Below are 19,242 nucleotides of genomic sequence, written 5' to 3'. Positions count from 1 at the left end.
TTTTATTTTGTTATCCTTGTGCTTCTGTCCTCATGTCAGGACTAATAAAGGCCTATCTTATGACAATATCACAAGAGTGCTGGGAGGATGGGAAGTAACAGAGGGATAACTTTGGTATGTGATCTGACATACACTGCAAGGCAATTGTTACAGACTGAGAGGAAAGTAAAAACGACTTGACGAAGTGCTTTCAACTATAATGTTAATGAAAGAGTTTTCTTAAGGGATACAGGGGGGTTTATAGGATAAAATGAATAAGCAGGGACAGTGTACTACTAGTGTGGCTGACATGGATAGGGAATTTATTTGTTTGTTAATTTGTTTCTTTGTTTTGCTTGCTTGCACGAATTTAGTTTGTATTGTGTATTGTCTGATACACATGCCGGAGCAGAAGGTGGCGATAATGCTCCGATAAACTTGTTCCCGACCGCCGTAAAACAAGAACAACGAGTATACGAAGTCTTTGGTACGAAGAAGACGAAGACGAAGAAGCAAGAACACGAAGAAGACGAAGACGTCAACTCCGTAGACATGGTCAACTCTCTTGCATTTTTCACTCTTTGACTCTGCTGCCTAGCAACAGACATTACCGAGCTAGCCAGTTGCCTGGTTAGCTGCTCTCATGCGCAACGTAGATAGCTGGAACGTACGCTTGCGGATAGATAACCATGCATTGCAGTCCCATATATATCATTGATTTCACTCAGTTTTCGACGTTATTTAAACTTTATCTCCCGTTTTGAAGTCGAGAACTTTCGGCCTGTGTACTCAATTCGCTAGATATCATTAACGGGTGGAGGGGAAGGGTTTTTTTCTGTGAAAAGTGGCTAGCCTTAGCTAAGTAACCTTAGCGGCAGAGTCACGAGCGTCTCCTCTCTCCACAGAGAAGAGCAGAGGGAGGCTGTAGATATGTGATTGTGGATTAGCCGGCTGCTTAGCTCATCAAATGTTAGCGGGAACCGGATGAGCTGAAACGTGATTTTACAGGTAAGAAAATGTCCACTCTACGAGTTTGTGTTTCATCCTTCGTCACCAACACAGTTTCCTTCAGTCAGCTTTAACAGACTGTACCAGCTGCTCGGTACCTGAAGACCCTCCTGCCAGCTGTTCAACAGGTCACATCTTGACCAAGGCAGGAGATTCTGATTTGAAGGAATAAAGCAGATTGAAATGTTTATCAGTCAGTCAGTTTGCCTCACAAACTTACTGGACATACCACCGGCAGCGACGGAAAACCTCAGCACAAAGGAGTGGTTGCATCACACGATATTATCTAATTTTTTATTCTTCCTGTTGCCTAAAATGTTGGCTTTAACTGTGCCCCGCCTTGAGGCCTGAGGAAAGTAACAGTGAATCTGTCTAAGAGGGGAGGTGTAGATGGTCTTCTACATACGAAACACAGCTCATTTATACGAGGGTTGAAATGCATGTCATGTCGTGGTGTACATATTTCGGATTCTGTCTCATGTCTTCATCATGCTTGTTGTTTCGATGGGGTGCTGATGAAATATCACGATAGTTAAAAAAAAAACAGAACTGCAGATAGGATGATTATCCGTGCAGTCATGGAGCATTACCTGAAGTTGATGGCTAGTTGGAAACTATGTGTGCAATGTGTGATTTATTAACTTTTGTTAATAAATTGTTACATTGTACCACACTTTGTGTAGAAAATTCATGACATAAGATGTGACTACAGTGATAGACAATAAATGATCGTCACTTTTTTTTTCCTGTTAAAGGTTTTTCTGGGAGTTTTTCCTTAGTCGATGTGAGGGTCGAAGGGCAGAGGATGTTGCTGATGTTATGTTAAGCCCTTTGAGACAAACTGCTTGTAAAAATGGGCTATACAAATAAAGTTGACTTGACTTGACTTGACTAAAACATTTTCCAAACCTGTCATATCAGTGATAACAACTTAATATTTTAAATAGAATTTTCAGTTTTTGCGTGTGAGCAGACTTTATAAGACTCGTTGCCAACTCCTCTCCAAACAGGAATTATGACTCAAAGCAGCTGCAAATGTGTAACTTGGCTTGTGACTCAAAGTTGGAAGAAGGTAAGAAAAGGGTCCTGGTCCTTTCTTAACGTGACTTAGATCAATTTAAGAGACTGCAGAGGTAAAATCCAAGGTAAAAAAATTACCACCAGCCAAATGCTGTTAGCCAAAACAAACCAAAGGGACTGACAGATTTCAGACACAAAAAGGATGATTTACTATTGAGTGGTTGGTGAATTTTAACATTTATCTGTCAGTGGCTGGTAGATGTTCACATTTTAGAATCTAATCTCAAGTATACAAATATCTGTTAACTAATTTAAAACTTCACATTAAGCTAAAGAGCAGGCGGTTTACTTTGCGCCAGGTTTAGCCTGCATGTTATAACAACGGTTGTGTCATGCAGCCCAGTTATAGTTGATGAATAATATCTTCTACTGCAGCACATATTGTGTGACTCAAATCCAGACAGGCTGTTGGACACCACAGTCACACAGTAGGTTGTCAGTGTCCACAGGGAACAGCTTTCCCACAATATGTTGTTTAGCATTGCACTGAGTGGCTACATGCATATAGCTGTGGAAGAGTTGTTAGTTGCCATGTGGAGTCTGCTGCACTCAGTGCTAATGGAAGAATAAACACACTGCGCAGTCATGCCAAATACGTGCCTTGTAAAATTTATCACAGTGAGTTTAATGGAAGTGCACTACCTTCCCAGTTTGATTCCTGTGGTAACTTTTGTGCTGAAGTCACCTTAGTGACTCTAAATAAAAATCATTTTAACTGTAGAACTTTACAGTTCGAACAGATTTTGTACCATTTCTTTAGCTTTTTCAAAAACTTTCATCATTTAATTCAGTGTGTAGACATCTCTGGATTTGCAGGAATGGGCATATAACATTTAGACAGAGAAAATGACTGTAAGTTTACACTTTTCTTAATAAAGTCTTAATATTTTGTTTTGTTCTGTGGCAATTTCCCAAATTCAGGCCAGATTTTAATTTCTCACATGTACATATGTTTTGTGATATCCTTAGTTTCACAAACTTTGAGAACTATTTTTAGAGCATCCCAAAGCGTGTCTTTAGGTTTTCTAGTGTTTTACATCCCTTTTTAAAAATGTTAATGGTCAGTGGAGTTGAGGTGCTGCATCGGTTATTGGCGAGTACATCAGTCTGTGCACTGAACCAATACCAAGTAATTAGTTTGTTAAACAGAAGCGACTTGTAAAACATCAAGCCCAGCCATAATATCACAGCCTTAGAGCTTTCACCTTCTGACGAGCTTTAAAAAATAATTTTCCGCTTTTGGAGTCTTGATACTCAGCCAAAGAGAGGAAGTACTTGCTTTAGGCTCTGGTAATTATAGAGCTGTTTGTTATTTTTGACAAACATAAAAAGATAACTTGAAAAATAAACTAAAATAATAACAAAAGTAAACGTTTGTTGCAGCCCTGCTAACTTCTTACTTCAAGATAGCCTACACTGTTAGATCTGACTCATCTGTGTGCTAACATGTCATTTAATAAGGGCTGACTGTTTATGTCTGCTACCTTTATCTAACCTAAACTACTTTCAGGTGGAACAGGTTCTAAGATAAGGATGCCTGACAATGGACAGACTGTAATCACTAATCTGTAAATGGGTCATAATAAATCATATCAGGGAATAGTAACTGTATATATCCACACATAAGCACAGATGCACACATCTCTGTTTTACTAGTAGTATTGCAACGCGTCACACATTCATGTCCTGTTTATTTTACACTTTCAGGTGGTGTATGCGTTTGTGTCACTGAAACTAGCCTGGCAGAGTGGAACTGAGAAAACCAGCCTGACTCTGCCACCATGTTGGAGGAGGACATGGAAGTGGCCATCAAGGTGGTCGTGGTCGGCAATGGAGCTGTTGGCAAATCCAGCATGATCCAACGTTACTGCAAGGGCATCTTCACTAAGGACTACAAAAAGACTATTGGAGTGGACTTTCTGGAAAGGCAGATACTGTAAGCAGTTTGTTTCTCTGTCAGTTATCGCCTGTATTTAATGCCACTGCAGGGTAATGAAGATCCCATTAAATTGGTGAATGTTGGACCCTTATGTTTTTGTTTACTCATCAAAAGCAGAGCAATATCAGATAATACTTTGTTGTGAAAACACATTTAGTGTTTCAGTGAGATAAAAACTTACAAGTGCAGATTTAGCAAACATTGATGGATGGACCAGAGACCAGAAAAACTAGAGCGATGTGCTGAGATGGATATTGTTAGGCTGACTGTAGCGAAATTGTTACGTAATTTGCCATCATTACATTCTGGTTGTTTTAGCGTAAATGACGAAGAGGTCCGACTAATGCTGTGGGACACTGCTGGACAGGAGGAGTTTGACGCTATAACCAAGGCCTATTACCGCGGTAAGACCCCCGCCTCTGTGACAAATATAACACTGCTGCTGCTTTGGGCCGCTGACCTCCCTCACCGCTTAGATTAAGCTTTTGTTTGTCACAAACTTTATGGTCGACTGGCAGGGCAGCACAGCCCATCTTCAGTGGGGATGTCCTCAAATTGACCCAGTTTTTTTTTTGCAATATCATTTATGCATCAGGGTATTTTTTTTATCACGTAGCTTTAAAATATGTTGTTGTCCCGTCTTACATTGCAGGTGCTCAAGCATGTGTGCTAGTCTTCTCTACCACAGACAGGGAGTCGTTTCAGGCCATTGACAGCTGGAGGGAGAAGGTGGAGGCAGAGGTCGGAGATATTCCCACGGTTCTAGTGCAGAACAAAATTGACCTGCTGGAAGAGACTGTTATAAAAAAGTGAGTAATAGGTTCTTTATGTAAAAACCACTCTGGAGCAGTAAAGCATTTGAATGCTAAGGACAAAAAGGTAATGACTGAATAGTTATTAAAGCAGTATAACTTCCAGTAAATTCAAGAGATTTTGTATTTCCTTTGGTCACATTACAGCGAGGAGGCAGAAGCTTTGGCTAAAAGGCTGAAGCTGAGATTTTATCGAACTTCGGTAAAAGAGGACCTGAATGTGAATGAGGGTGGGTAACTGAAAATGTGGACAGCAGATCTAATGCAAGTGAAACAGCCTCATTCTGGGTATTATCGTCCTAACACGTCTGTCGGTTCTCTCCTTTTAGTTTTTAAGTACTTAGCTGACAAATATCTTCAGCGGCTCAAACAGCAAACGGCAGAGGAAACGGAGGTCATTCACTCAACAAGCAATAAAATAGGTAAAGAATTTTCTTTCTAAACGTCACTTTTTGTGTCACATTTTAAGTTTTTTTTTCTTTTCAGGGTGACATTACTCATAACCTGTGTTTTTCCAAAGGTGTTTTTAATACCACAAGTAGTAATGTCAGCAACCAGAGCTCCAGCAACGGCAGAGAAGTCATCACTTTGCGACCTAACAAGCAAAGGACAAAGAAGACTAAAAATCCCTTCGGGAGCTGCAGCCTACTCTAGATAAAATCATTTCATTTTAGTGACTGACTATTGTTTCTGAGGCTAGATTGGTTATTGTTGTATTCTGTGGAGGTAGCCACACTTAGACACCAAAGTCCTTGCTGACTGGGAAGTACTACTCGATACCACTTATAACCTGATGCTTAATCTGAACCTTAAATTGTTTCTGAATTTCCTTTGGTTCAGCCTCGAATCTCCATTATTGATCTGCGCACAAAACCTGTCAACGTTTGTACACTCTTGGGTCCGCCTTATGGTTGCCTTAAGTAACAGCAACAACTGCAGCTACAGTGCGTAGTTGTTGTGTAGAGAATTTAATGATACACCCCCAAAAAACAAACATAAGGTGATTTTGGCATTTCAGCTGTGCAGTATGTTTGCATGTGTTTAGGAAGATACGCAGATTATTGTACCATATTTTTCTAACTGTCAACAGAATATGGTTCTAATTATACTGTTCATTGTGGACAAAACACTAAGGATTCCAGAGTATTCTCTGCAAAGAAGTATTTTTGTACTAAAGTGCTGATATAGTGCCAAAATTACTCTTACGCTGAGCTGTAGTTAAATATCACAGTGGAATGGATGTAACAAGAAATTAGTGTGATGTGTTTCTATTTCTAACCAAATATCAGTAACTAATACAAAATGGTCCAAAATGGTCCTATTAATGTTATGTCAATCAAATTCTTAGACTTTTCTCAAAGTCTCAGTGATGTAGAGCATAATGTACCTCAAGTCACAATCAGTTATAGCACTACGTTTTTGATTGCAGTTGTTTACATTTTACTGTGTTTATCTGTAACTTAGGTACAGCTTTGAATAACTGATCGGTCAGCCTAAGAGTGAAGAAGTTTCAGTACCCATGTATTCAGAATTCACCATATTTATGGGATTTCAAACACTAAAAATGGTCCATGATTTGGGTTTTGCTTCGTCTTCTGCAGTATCTGATTAATTTCTAATTTGTACTTATAATTCTGCTTCTATTTGATGGGGTGGAAAAAAGGAGAAGGAGTGGGACCAGAAGGGTGAAAAGACTAATAGCTCATTGCTCTCTGAATGTACAAACAGCTGACCACCAGATAGTTTGCTTGGGTATGCCTGAATATGCAAGAATATTCAGACTCTTCCCACTACATAAAGGTACTCCAAAAAGTCCACCAAACTAATACAGCTTCCTGAGAACTATATGTTATTGCCTTCTCTGCATTAAGGCTTTTGAGTTTTTTTTTTTCCCCAAAACTCAATTTATGGAAGACGCCAGTTTACCAAGCACAATTAAATATGTGGTGATGTGGAAAAGTCTTAAATCTTTGAAATTATGATAATTTCTGTATTAATAGTTATAATTCTAAGTATTTTATATGGAATTAAATTACATAGGATATCTGGGAATACACGTGCATGCATGTTTTTCGTCTCTAAAAAGATTATCATATCTTAGTTTAAAGCTTTTCCCCACATTCAAATGAACTTTGTTCTCTAGAAGTTCAGATGGGACTGAATTCATTCATTATTTCACTACTCAGTCACATTCCAACAGGTGCTTCAGATGTGTTCTACTTATTCCATTGGTACTGAGAGTGTATCACATTTCAGGAGTTCTCACTTGGTTGTATGTAAACAAAGCTGTTTGGTTAAAAAAAAAAAAAAAAAAGTGGAATTGTGCATGCAAGCCTATTTTCCCCCATGTCAGTGAACTAACCACGGTTGCAATGCCACGATGCCTTTTCCATGTTTACATTCTCCACCAGTGACGACCAGTAAGCATTTCAGTCTCCACTCTTGCTGCTTGTTTGAAATTGCCTGCACAGTAAATCTTTAAATATTTTTCTCCTCAAGCTTTCTCTTATTTGTAACATTGTGTTTTACTTTGCCTTTTTGCTTTTTGAATGAATGGATTTAGCGCACTTTATCATGAAAGATGGCATATAATCTTAAAGAACCATAAGTGAAAACTAACCGTACGTATGTGCTGTCACTCAGGTGTTGTAATAATCTTTATGTCTTACCGTTGCTCGAGTTTTTTCACACATAAAACAGTCTGAAACATTTAGGTAGACGAACCAACGCGTGTATGCTTTCAGTCAGACAACAACAACAAAATGTTGGATTTTAGTTTTAATTGAAGTGTGCCACACTGCAGTGCACCTGATGTTATGTTTTGGGGGGAGGAGTCCATGGTAATCTGACATAAATAAAACTTCACTTTTTTTTTCCTTGGGCATCCAGTGTGTTATTTCAAGTGACAGCATTCTTCTGCCACTGTAATCGTTTAAGCAGACCTTGACTTTAAAACGACACTGATAGAGACTAGAGATCATCTGAAGTAATAATAACCTAAATGTTGTTGCTTAAAGGTGGTCACGAACAGCAACCTGCAAAACACATCTCTGCAGCAGGAGTTTACCTTCTGTGTCATGAACTGATTTAGCTGCCGCATCATTCGATTATGTAGAACAACAAACTGAATAACCGAAAGGTAATTTCTTCATAAATAGATGTTTTGCGCTTCTGGATCACAACAAAGGGGAAATCGAGAATCAAATTTAGCTTCAGCTGAATTGGAGATGCGCTGATACAGACACTGCACTTTGGTTTCCAGGTCTGTTTTGTAGTCACTGCAAATTTAAAAAGCTGTTTGTCATGGGAATGACCCACTTCTAAGGCAAAACATTTTATACAGGACAGCATATTAGTTATTGTGTTTTACTTTCACAGGACTGCATAGCAGACTGGCCACATGACTATAGTTCTATGTTGCTATTGTCTGATGACATTGGTCTTAATAGCGTCAAAGAGTAATATGGCTGTTTTGTCTCAATTAATCTGCCTCATCGACTATATTTGTGTGTGCGTCTGTGTACAAGTAAGGGGATGCGTGTGCCTCTTGATGGTTGGGCTCTTACACCTAACATGGAGTAGGTGTCCTGACAGCGAACTTGCACATATGACATCTTGGCCACCGATAATATAAAGTGCAGATGTGTCGTATTCTTATTCATTACAGCAATACAGGCCACCCACCCTCACGTACTCAGTGTGCTTATTTATTCTTTTTTTTTTTCCCCCAACACACATAATCAGACATAAAACAGCTTTGTGCAAATATGAACTAAAATCCACAGCTTAATGTGATTTGTGTTGCCTTCACACAAAGAGGTAGTGTATGCACACCCTGACCAAGTGGCTGATTTAAACAGTGAGACAAGGAAACAGAGAGAGATGCTCTTATTCTGCTGCTATTACTGTACTGTTATTCATGCATTCATTGTTTGTCACTGGATCAAACCACCAATTGGACACTATGTCATTGTATATTCCATGATAATGCACCAGGCATACACATCTCAGTATACAACAATCCATATTATGTAGTTCAGTGTAAATAACGACAATATGAAAGGAAAATGTTGGTGTTTGTTGTTTTACTGTACTTTCTTGGCCCTAAGGTTCAGTATCACTGTGATTTCACCCACAAGGACTTTTGCTGCTACATGTTTTGTCCTTCTAAGAGTTAATACAGGATTATAGCAGTTCTTAGTGAGGTTAGTGGCATGATTAAGACACATCTTCTCTTTTGGTGTTGTGTATTAGTGACAGCCATTCGCTTTCGGTTCCTCCAGTTTTTGGTGATCCATAATCTTGATGTTCTTCTCTGCATTTCCAACGTTCCTCAGCAAAGTCTCAAGCCTCCGCTTGATCTTCTTCTGGTCCTCCAGAGCACAGCTGATCACGATGGCCTGAAACTTTTGGTCGATGGGGACGGGCGGGGCCTCAGTGACACAGGCCGCGTGCAGGGCCTGCAGTCGCTGCCGGCTGTTGTCCATGTCATCCAGTAGTTTTTTCACAAGTTCATCAATTATGGCCGTGGCCTTGCGCAGCGCCTCCTCCTGCTGGGGGTTTCTGATTGTGCCGACAGAGATCTCCACAGACAGAGTGCGGCCCATGAGGCGGTTTGCAGTCAAGCCTAGCTCTTCCCTCTCCCCTGGGAAACAGAGCAAGAAGGAAATCAATACTGCATCTGCATCAGAGCCCAATATTCTCAGTAAATGCATCTACGCAATCTACTATGAGGAGGCGGTACAAAGATTCACTTCAAAGCCCTGCTCTCGTCCGTGCAGAGTTTCCATTTTCGCCACGTTTGGGTTCCCTTCTCGCCCCAAACACATGCAGCTCGGGTGAATGTGATCGTACTGATGAATGGTGAATCCAGCCTGAATTGCCTGAACAGCGTGGCCTTGCGAATGTACTACACTTGCAAAGCTTATTAAGTCCATTTTTAAAAACTGTGTCAGAAATGTGTGGATTCAACTCAATGATCATTTTTAGAACACCAGTTTATGTTATGTTGTATTTCTTTCACTCAGCTGACAAAACAAGGCTTCGGTACCGACTTCAGTAGTGAACTGTTCAGTGTGGTTGTAGTTATGGCAGGTTTACTGCATTGGACAGTACTTGAGTATGCACAGTGTTCATGCCATTCCCAGCTCACTGTATGTACAACACAGTACAGGCTATAGTGACTACTGCGTTGATTTAAGGCTAACACAAGATGGAAAACTAGAAAATTGGGATCCATGTAATCAACTCATCATGTATGATCATTTTCTATGTAATCCTGTAATATGAAGTGTTGCTTACTAAGAAGAAATGTGAACTTGTGCAAACCTCTGTCTACTTTTGGGTGGGGTGCAAAAACTATCATGTTGCCTCCTCCCTTTTCAAAATCCCACGAAGTTTGTGAACAACACCACCCAACTACAATGCAGCAGCAAAGCCTCATAACCTCACTGGATCACAATGTTTCAGTGAAACCAGAGCGGCTACAAAAACACTTTGCCAACACAAATATACAGTGAAGCAAGGTGGATCAGACTATAGTATAGATTTTTTTTTTTTGTCCTCAAAAAGTAAAGTTGTTAAAGTCAGCAGCCTCACCAGCGCAGATGTTTCGCATTTCTTGTCCGTTCTGTATGGACTGAATCATTTCCAGGATGCACTCTCTTTCCTGCTCCATGGCTGAAGCTGCTTCGCGTAAAGCCTCCACCCTGACACACACACACACACACACACACACAGACACACAGACATCAGTACATAAGCACAGTCCTCCATTTATATAACCACATCCTCTGACCGGACAAACAAACGTCCACTCCACGTTAGAGTGTTGCATAAGGACGATCAGTAAAAATCAATTAGAACGTGATCCGCTGCAACAATGCGTCCCTCCTCTACGTTTGTATTATCACAAATTGTATAAACTGTGTTTTTCTATGATAAAAGAAAAAAAAAAACAACAGCAGCCGATGATCAAGTGCACATGCTGAGGCCTGTTGCCGGACTGTACCTCACTTCCAGCTGATCCAAACTTTCCAGCAGTCGTCCGGAGCGATCTGCCATGGACAGCGTCCTGCTGAACTTAGCGCTGGGAGGCTCGCTCATTTTGGCCTGGATTTTCGCTTGAGCCATACCGATGAATTGTTATTATTATTATTGTTATTATTATTACTTTGTCTATTCTGATGATCCTCGCCGGACAGAAGTCCTTCCCGTGTGCGATCCGCACTGTGAGGTGTCCAGCTGACTGCAGCGCAGCTCCTCAGCGCCTCGGGGAGAACATTTCCTAACATGGGCTGCGACTTCCTCCACTCCGTCCTCACAGAAGTTTCCCGAGGAGCCCAGAACGGTGGTTCACAACGTCTGGTCAGAGGACCCCCTAGAGGTCTCTTACACGGTCCGGCAGGTCCACAGAGATACATGTTTTCAGATGTGTTACTCTTTAAGTTGTAACTTATTGTTTATGTCTGTTATTACCAAATATGAAGGTATGAAGGTATATGAAAGAGTTTTTCTGGCCTATTTTTTTAAGAAGACTATATCAGCCCTCATTATCACAGGCTGGGAGAAAACCCTAACTTAAAGTGGACCTGAGATGGCTGCACTTTACTTTGAAATGGTTAATTTTTAACATAACTGGCAAATAAGATAAAAGCTGTTGGCGTCTGGCATGACAGCAACACCATACAGTGCAGGAGAAATGAGTGACAATAATGAGATAAGAAGAAGCACAGCGTGTTGTGTGATGTATATGTGGGCATGTCTCTGCACACCTGCTCATATCTGAACGTAAATCTGGATGGATGCTTAAGGGTGTTAAAATTGTTGTGCTTAAACTTCTTAACACTTTAACCTACTCCTAAATCATTTTACTAATGATATTGATCTCTGTCAGCGGCTAGAATGCTGTACAGATTGTATACTGAATGCATATGTATTGAATTACTCATAACTCTGTGCCAGGTTGTAGCCTCTGATGAGATCTGGAGGGGTTTTCTCACAGGTAGGTGAGACAAGATGGTGAGGGTCAAATCCTACAACCTGAGAAGTCCGACCCCAATTAACTTCCATGAGCACATAAGCACTCCCCATTTGCCACCTTGACCCTTATTTCAAACTACTTACTGGAAAGTTTTCCCCATTATCTGATTAACTTGTAATCAAACTTGCAAGAATCACAAATTATGAAACAGACTTAAGTGACTAAGAAGATGTAGAAAATAAAGTCTGTTTTCAGAAAGCATGCATTTACAAAGGCAGCAATACACAACACATCCGAATGCCAACTTGCAGTGTGAATCCACTTTGAAAGGAATCTGTCAGTCACCCACTAATGAGTTTGAAGACATGAGGAAAGATCAGGACCAGCACGACAGGAAGGACTGAAACTTTTCTACATACAAAGGGTGTCCATACTCCTTACTGTGCATACAATACGCTGGATTTCAATCACGCAATGAAAGCAGAGGTGGCAACTGGAGATACAGTGAGTGCTATGGGCACAGCTTCAGCTGAGGCATTTTGCAGTGTCATCAGTGCCATCTATAGCACATGTGCTGACACACTCAAATGTTGAGTCTTTACAACAGAAGACGGTGTATAAATCTACAGCCGTAAACCAACCCTCCAACTACAGTGTGATGTGCATGGTTCTCTGTGATGGGAATGCATTGATTATTGATTTTATAATAGAATCATAAAATGAACACAGAAAATAAAGCTGTAAGTAACATTTTATTTTACATATTCTGAACACAAATATCTGGTACAAAACATCAATATCATGTTTGTTGAACACCGTGTCACAACAAAATGAATCTCAGCATGCTCTTAAAACTCCAAAAGACTTCTTTTAAGAGCTTCTTCAAACTCTGTAAAACAGAAAAAAAGGTGACAATAAGGAGTTAGTTACTGTAATAAAACACTGCAAATGGCAACACCATCATATGTTAGGAAAACCTTATACTAAACTAGTGCTTTATCATATATTACATATATTTTAATTGTTTTTTGGATCTTTTTTTTTTTTTGGAAACTGAAGAGTTGTTACTACATCCATCCCTGGTACTAAGGCCAACACACAAAGAGTGTTTCGTACAAAGTTCTCTGCAGTAAAATGTAATCAGTCAGTAACAGGTACATACATAAACTCAGTAAAAGAGAGGATAAAGTAGCTATTGGGATAAATGTGAGATCTTCACAGCTCAGTCATCAACAGAGATTACATGGTCGACCACAAACCTGCTGACTCTCTTGCTTCGTCTGCACTCACAGACATTACGTCATCCGATTCATCTGCAACCAGACCAACGAAGGAGAAGCTCATGTATTAAAGTTGGCGTTAGAATACTTAAAGACACCCAAAAATGACTTATTATAAAAACAATAAGACATTAAAAACTGTTTTTCTACGTGCTGTGTGGTGGTTACCTACCTCCATTAGCTTCACTCTCTTTGCTGGTTTGATCCATGTTCAAAAACTTCACAAGAGTTTCATCTTCAATCTCTGAAATGAAAATATAAAAACAGAATTAAATGCTACATGCCAATGCGGATAATAAATGTAAAAGAAAATTCTACTGTTGTACCGTTGGTGTCTGGTTTGATCTCCACTGCACTGAGTATTTTTACAGCTTTTGTGTCTTTACTGCAGGTCCTGGAGCTTATGCACGGTTCAAATGTGCAGTGTTGGGAGTGATAGTGTTCATGGAAACTTGGTACTCCAGTAAAACTCTCCTGGCAAGCTTTGCATTTGACATCAAAGGTCATGTCCAGGTTTAAAGCGGGGTGTTTTGTGTGAACGTGAGTCTTCATCTGTGCATAGGAGTTCACAGATACATCACAAGGAGCACACACATACAGACATTCTCCTTTATCTGCCAGGTCCCTCATGCATTGCGTATATGTAGCTTTCATGTCCTCTTTGCCCTTTTCTGAACCCATGCATGGGCATGTAAGCTGACTGGTGCTTTCAGCAACAGCATACTGAACAACTTCGCCATCATCTATACAGTAAAAGTCCCTACTGTGAAGACTCTTGTAGTGCTCCAGAAAGTCGCTCTCAGAGTCGAACTGCATGCTGTCACAGAGGCCACAAAAGTAGAAGCTTTTTATCTGCCCGTTGTGCTCGTTCATACAATGTCGGCGCACAGTGGACTCCTTAAAGAACTTCTGAGGGCAGTGGCCACACATGAATCTCTGATAGCTGTGACTGCTCACGTCACTGCAGTGTTTGCGGATGTCGTCCTCCGAGTCGAAGACATCCTCACACATCCTGCACATCCAAGTCCGCTCTGCCTTCAAGGAACATGTTTCTACTGTGTTCTGCTGGACTGCGGACTTTGTGGAAGATAAATGTAGGGTGCTGGTGGACGGTATGGCATCGATAACGGTGGCAAGGTCCTCGGGCACATCTTGTTCAGTGAAGTAGGTGTGTCCGCTGTGAACATCTGACACATGTGACAGGATATCTTCGTATCGAGGCATTTCCACTTTGCACTTGCGGCAGTAGAAGAGGAAGTTCGAGAGATGAGCTCCCCCATGAAAACGACTCATGTGCAAGCGGGTAATTGAGGACTCTCCCATGTGTTTGCCACACACGCCACACTGATGGAAAATCTGGTTCGCGGCCAAGAGATGCTTACTGGCTGCAGTCTCCTCTGAGAACTGCAGACCACACTCGCAGTACCATGCTGTTGCTGAGCTCACACCAGTGCTGCCGTTCACACTCTGGCTTAGTCTTTGCCGTTTGGCTGGAAATTCTTCACAATCGCTCCTCTTCTTGCTTCTCTTTTGAAAAGGTGTTTCAAGGTTAGTGGACCGTCTTTCCCTCTGTGCCTCTCTATCTCCCAACATGTGTTGAGTTTCCCTAAACCTGCAGTGCTGAAGGACTGCTTTTGCCATTGTTATGTTGACCTCCACGTCATGCTGGGCCGATTCCTTGTGTCTTTCGATTTCAGCTTGGCTGAAGAAGAGCTTACAGCAGAGGGAGCACTGCCCTCGCACTTGCAGCTGTTTCATAACCTGTGCTACTGTTTTATCAGCCTTGGCCACCGCACAGCCTTGTCTGCAGTGCACACTGTAAATGGACAAAGAGGGAAAAAGCAAAGGAAAAATAAATGGCACAAAATATATGAGAAAAATCAGTGTTAGCTACACAAAAAATATATGAATGCATGCACATGTAGTAACTAAACCTTAATAAAACATACTTAAAGTGAGCTTGAGCTGCCTGATGTGAGATCAGCACTTTGTGACATAAAGAGCAGCGGACATTGAATGTTGCATCCTTGCACAAAGTGATGAGTCGATTCTTCACATACTGTGGGATGGGAACTGGCAGTGCTCCTCCTCTGGTTTCTTTAAGAAAAATAAGATACACATATGTTGCTCACATGTTAAGTACCCTGGGAACCCGGTTCTTAAAAAGATGCTTGTAAGAGAGTCTTTTGTAAATAAGCATAAAATGATGATCATGTTAATTAGAATACTTTTCTTGTCTAGTGTTCAAGAAACTTGCATGTAGAAATCCTTTGGGGACACAATCATATGGATACAATTGCATGTATACAAAAATCATATTCTACAGTAACAAAATGCATTTATCAGTTAGGAATTCCCTAGAATTGAGAGATGAAACAAAAAATGGTAAAATATTGCTGTTTAATAACTATATTTCCACTTCCCCATATCCCTTAATTTGGGATATCTGGATATGCGAAGTTCTAATTAACACGTATAGAAAATACAAATGTTCAATAAAGCTTACCATTCATGGCGAGTGCATCTGTGAAGTGGTTTGTGGCCGCCATGTGCTGAAGACATTCATCGCGAAGGTTGAAAAAGAGGTAGCAGGCAGGACAGGCAAAACACACAATGCACTGATAGGTCTGAGTAATGCTGTGACCATCAGGAGTAGATGAGGACACCTGGTAACCAAAACAACATCATTCAGTGCTTGTTTCTTCTCAAAATAACTACAATACAGAGCACAATCAGAAAAGTGCATCAACCTTAGACTCAAGATGTTTCCTCCATGCTTCTTTAGTCTGATAATGTTGACCACAGGCAGCACAGGCAAAGAGTTCTGAAGGACATCCTTTAAGATTGATGGTTGGATCACAAGGGGAGTGATCAAACCTACACACAAGATATTTTAGTGCCAAATGTGCCATATTTGTGCTCAGGGAAATGGTTCAAAATGTAGTGCAGCTACACTGAAATGAGGAGAAAAGGACAACCTCTTCAAGTGCCCATCGAGGAGGGATGCATTGTCATAAACTCGACCACAGTTAATCACTGGACAAGTGTGTCTGGTTGAAGTACTTCTGGAGAAAGAAGCAGGTCTGTGTCTTCTTGCAGAACCAGCACTGATCCCTCCAGGTTTAACACCTAGTAAACACAAAGGTTCAGTATAATAAGCTGCATTCAACTGATACAACTTCTTCAACGCATAGTACCACTTCAGAGTGCTACAGTCATTGGAATGCCTCTACCTCTTATAACAAAATTTTTTTCTTTCTACTTGGCTTGACTTGAATCAACTCAAATGCTGACAGATTTACAAATGGCAATGTCAGTGATTCTGCAACAGATTTCTGATTCAGATTAAAAATGTACCTGGCATCTTTAACCACATGTCTACACAACGCTTTGCTTCCTGGGTAGTTCCATTTGTTGAACTAAAAGCCAGCTCCTGCTGTCCATGGGCTCGTTGTAGGATTTGCTTCTCCTTCAAAAAGAGACATAAAAAATATAACAGCACATTCTGCCGTCTTTTTTATACTTGTATGATAGATAAGCAGATGTCAGTGTCAAACAGTATAATGTTGTACCGAGTGAATAAACTACTGCTGCTCATCGTGCTGCTGTTGGTTGCCACAGTTGCTTTCTGTGCATTCTGTCCACAGGGTGGCGCTGTTGTTATTACAACTGGCCTTACATGACCCCAAGTACAACACAACACACAATGACGGCACACAATCTACTGTGACAGCACAGATGGTTCTGTGTGACTTCACACTACGTCCTGTCTTCACACGACGTCTTGTTAATGTGTTCTTGCCTACTTTGTGCAAGCTGCACTCGGCTGATCTAACATGAACACACTTAACAAAATCTATTTGAAGTTACATTTACTCTATGAATGAAAATGATACAACAACAGCTAGTAATAGCAATTAGTAGATAGAGAAATCATTATGTATTGATAATATCGCACCACTCTTTATCTTTCTATCTCTTTATTGTCAGTTTTGAGGTGATCATATAGTAACATAATACATATATATAAATGTTTGATGAATGCTTGGATGGAAACATGAAGACACTGGTCTGACAATGTAGCAAACCTACCTTGAATGCTCTACATTTATCTGCTCTTTCCTTTTTCTCTCGAGCCACCTGGTGTGCTAGTCTGTCCAGTGTAGATGTAACACGTGCTTTATGGCAGGTGATTTTATCTTCAAGCTACAGAAGAATAAAACGTAGAACATGTCAGAGAACACCAGACAGAAATTCACACAATATTTAATAAAAAAAATAACAAAAAATAGAAAAAAAAACCAACAACCTCTTGCCACTCACCGTGCCTGCCAATGATGAACATCCCTCATCCTCACTGTCACTCAGTAAATCAATACATTCCAATACTGGTCTGACAGGACCCTCCTAAAGCAAGACACAATGTCATTTAAAAAAAAAACACATGTAGATTTATATGGTTTATTATTGTTTAAACATGCCCATGAAAAGGTTGGGTGACCCATGTCAGAAAAATCACCTCCAGTCATGCAGTATAAGGAACAGCAGCTTATATCCTTCAGTGAATGAAACATGATAGGTTTATGAACTAAGTAAAAATGGCAATTAAGTCTAATTATCAGGCAAGATCAAGATGTTATTGCACAATTAGCCCAGTCAACATAAACAACTCTGCAACTGACTGTTATCCTTTGAACCTATCGATTCTTTAAATAAATTAAGTGTACACATGACTTACTGATACAAACTCCACTTCGTCCACCTCATCGTCGTCTGCTTGGATTGGTGAAGACATTTAGCTGAGGAAAAACAAACTAGTGTGACTTTTGCAGCTGCAGCCTTTACACTGAACGTAAAATAAAAGGAGGGGGTACAAAGTCCAGAGAGACAAGTGCCAGCGATTGAACTGTACAACGGTTAAATTATGGTTTAAGCTAGCTAAGAGGACAAAAAAATACGTGGATATAGATTAGTTAAAGTAAAAGCTGCATACGATTTGACCTGAATATGGTATGACAGGGTCAGCTGGCTAGCGGTAACGACATATGGTTCTCCAATCAGGGATACAATAATAAATGTTTCAGTGTTTTAAAAATCCATCAAAGAGCAGCTATTAGTCTCAGCAACCGCTCGGAACACTTCGCGTCTGTGTGTGGACTGCATAAAGCGTCAAAAACACGACTTACTCTGATGTAATGTCGGTCAGTTCCATTAAACTCACTATGTAAAAAATCCAACATTTCTTCCTCTCCTAAACACAGTTCGTCTATTTAGTGCTGCCGCTGCTGGATGGAAGCTAAACTGTATCGTTCGATGTTTTAAAAAACAACATATTGCAGCTCTCGGCCACTGGTGGCAGCACTGGGCGCCAGACTGCTGAGCAGGACTCTAACCAATCAGCGAGGAAGAAGTTACGCACCTGGTATCACAGCGAAAATTTAATGGGCTGTAATGACTTTAACGTTAGTAGAGGAATAGGTGCACTCCATGGAAACAACTCTCTGTTCTGCAGCTTTTCACACACCTTAACATCGACGTCAAGTATCCTAATCTGTCGCAAGAAGTTCACCTCCGTGGTCGGTGGGTTTGCATGATCAACTACCATCTTTTGGTTTTGTTAGCAGCGAAATTTTGAAACTGGTGCTTCCTTGTAACTGCAATCCGGGGCGGTCCGAAAAATCCGGGCACTGGGTAAGCTAACGTTAGCTCTAACGTTTACGTTTGCAACTGCTTTTACATCACCCCCACTTAGTTAATGTGAGGGGAAACAAGCTAAAGTTGCTCTTGGTTTGGTGTTAATCAAGTATGGTTGAAATCAACAGGTGAATGAAGCAAAGGATCACATTACCTGCTGTTTATTTTGTTGAGTCCTCCGTTGACAGGGTGGTAGCTAACGTTAGCTCCAACACACAAAATCAAAGTAAGCGCAGCTATTCTGGTTTCCAACGTCATGTGTAACTGAAGCGCTCCTTTTCTACACGGAGTGTGCCGTGTGAACGGATTTACCGTTGTTGAGACGGAGCAAATCTGAGAGCAAACTCCGCCCGTGTGTTTTTAACTTGTCCGGGACAAAAGGTGAAACTGTCGCCAACTATCACTTTATTAATATTATTCCACGGTGATGAATAGCTGTGCAGAGGTGGAAACTAATATTGCACATTA

At 40.6% G+C, this 19,242-nt stretch overlaps 3 protein-coding genes across 5 annotated transcripts; 1 reads left to right on the top strand and 2 right to left on the bottom strand.

Moving 5' to 3' along the window:
* Window positions 1-483: 483 nt before the first annotated feature.
* rab23 (RAB23, member RAS oncogene family) lies at window positions 484-7,694 on the top strand. 2 transcript variants are annotated; one of them, XM_046402259.1, is made up of 8 exons: window positions 484-534; window positions 885-987; window positions 3,775-4,003; window positions 4,325-4,410; window positions 4,659-4,815; window positions 4,966-5,048; window positions 5,148-5,240; window positions 5,339-7,694. In XM_046402259.1, the coding sequence occupies exons 3-8, from the start codon at window positions 3,849-3,851 to the stop codon at window positions 5,470-5,472; spliced, it is 708 nt and encodes a 235-aa protein (XP_046258215.1). In that variant the 5' UTR covers window positions 484-534; window positions 885-987; window positions 3,775-3,848; the 3' UTR covers window positions 5,473-7,694. The 2 variants fall into 2 exon arrangements, with proteins under 2 accessions (XP_046258215.1, XP_046258216.1); XM_046402260.1 differs by lacking the exon at window positions 484-534 and adding an exon at window positions 613-631.
* Window positions 7,695-8,504: 810 nt separating this feature from the next.
* bag2 (BCL2 associated athanogene 2) lies at window positions 8,505-11,164 on the bottom strand. The gene is made up of 3 exons (XM_046402262.1): window positions 10,829-11,164; window positions 10,417-10,526; window positions 8,505-9,463 (listed from the first exon to the last, which is right to left on the bottom strand). Exons 1-3 carry the CDS (start codon window positions 10,948-10,950, stop codon window positions 9,069-9,071), a joined length of 627 nt encoding a protein of 208 aa, XP_046258218.1. The 5' UTR covers window positions 10,951-11,164; the 3' UTR covers window positions 8,505-9,068.
* Window positions 11,165-12,533: 1,369 nt separating this feature from the next.
* znf451 (zinc finger protein 451) lies at window positions 12,534-19,053 on the bottom strand. Of its 2 annotated transcripts, none has more exons than XM_046401707.1 (13): window positions 18,929-19,053; window positions 17,819-17,879; window positions 17,404-17,487; window positions 17,173-17,286; window positions 16,438-16,549; window positions 16,059-16,209; window positions 15,831-15,957; window positions 15,587-15,746; window positions 15,030-15,177; window positions 13,407-14,896; window positions 13,253-13,324; window positions 13,060-13,113; window positions 12,534-12,689 (listed from the first exon to the last, which is right to left on the bottom strand). In XM_046401707.1, exons 2-13 carry the CDS (start codon window positions 17,873-17,875, stop codon window positions 12,649-12,651), a joined length of 2,610 nt encoding a protein of 869 aa, XP_046257663.1. In that variant the 5' UTR covers window positions 17,876-17,879; window positions 18,929-19,053; the 3' UTR covers window positions 12,534-12,648. The 2 variants fall into 2 exon arrangements, with proteins under 2 accessions (XP_046257663.1, XP_046257662.1); XM_046401706.1 differs by lacking the exon at window positions 18,929-19,053 and adding an exon at window positions 18,267-18,400.
* Between the last annotated feature and the right edge of the window lie 189 nt (window positions 19,054-19,242).

The sequence above is a fragment of the Scatophagus argus genome, chromosome 10 (assembly GCF_020382885.2).
Source record: "Scatophagus argus isolate fScaArg1 chromosome 10, fScaArg1.pri, whole genome shotgun sequence".
NCBI classification, from domain to species: domain Eukaryota; kingdom Metazoa; phylum Chordata; class Actinopteri; family Scatophagidae; genus Scatophagus; species Scatophagus argus.
Note: the sequence above shows the minus strand (reverse complement) of the source record. Positions and strands in the feature narration are given on the sequence as shown.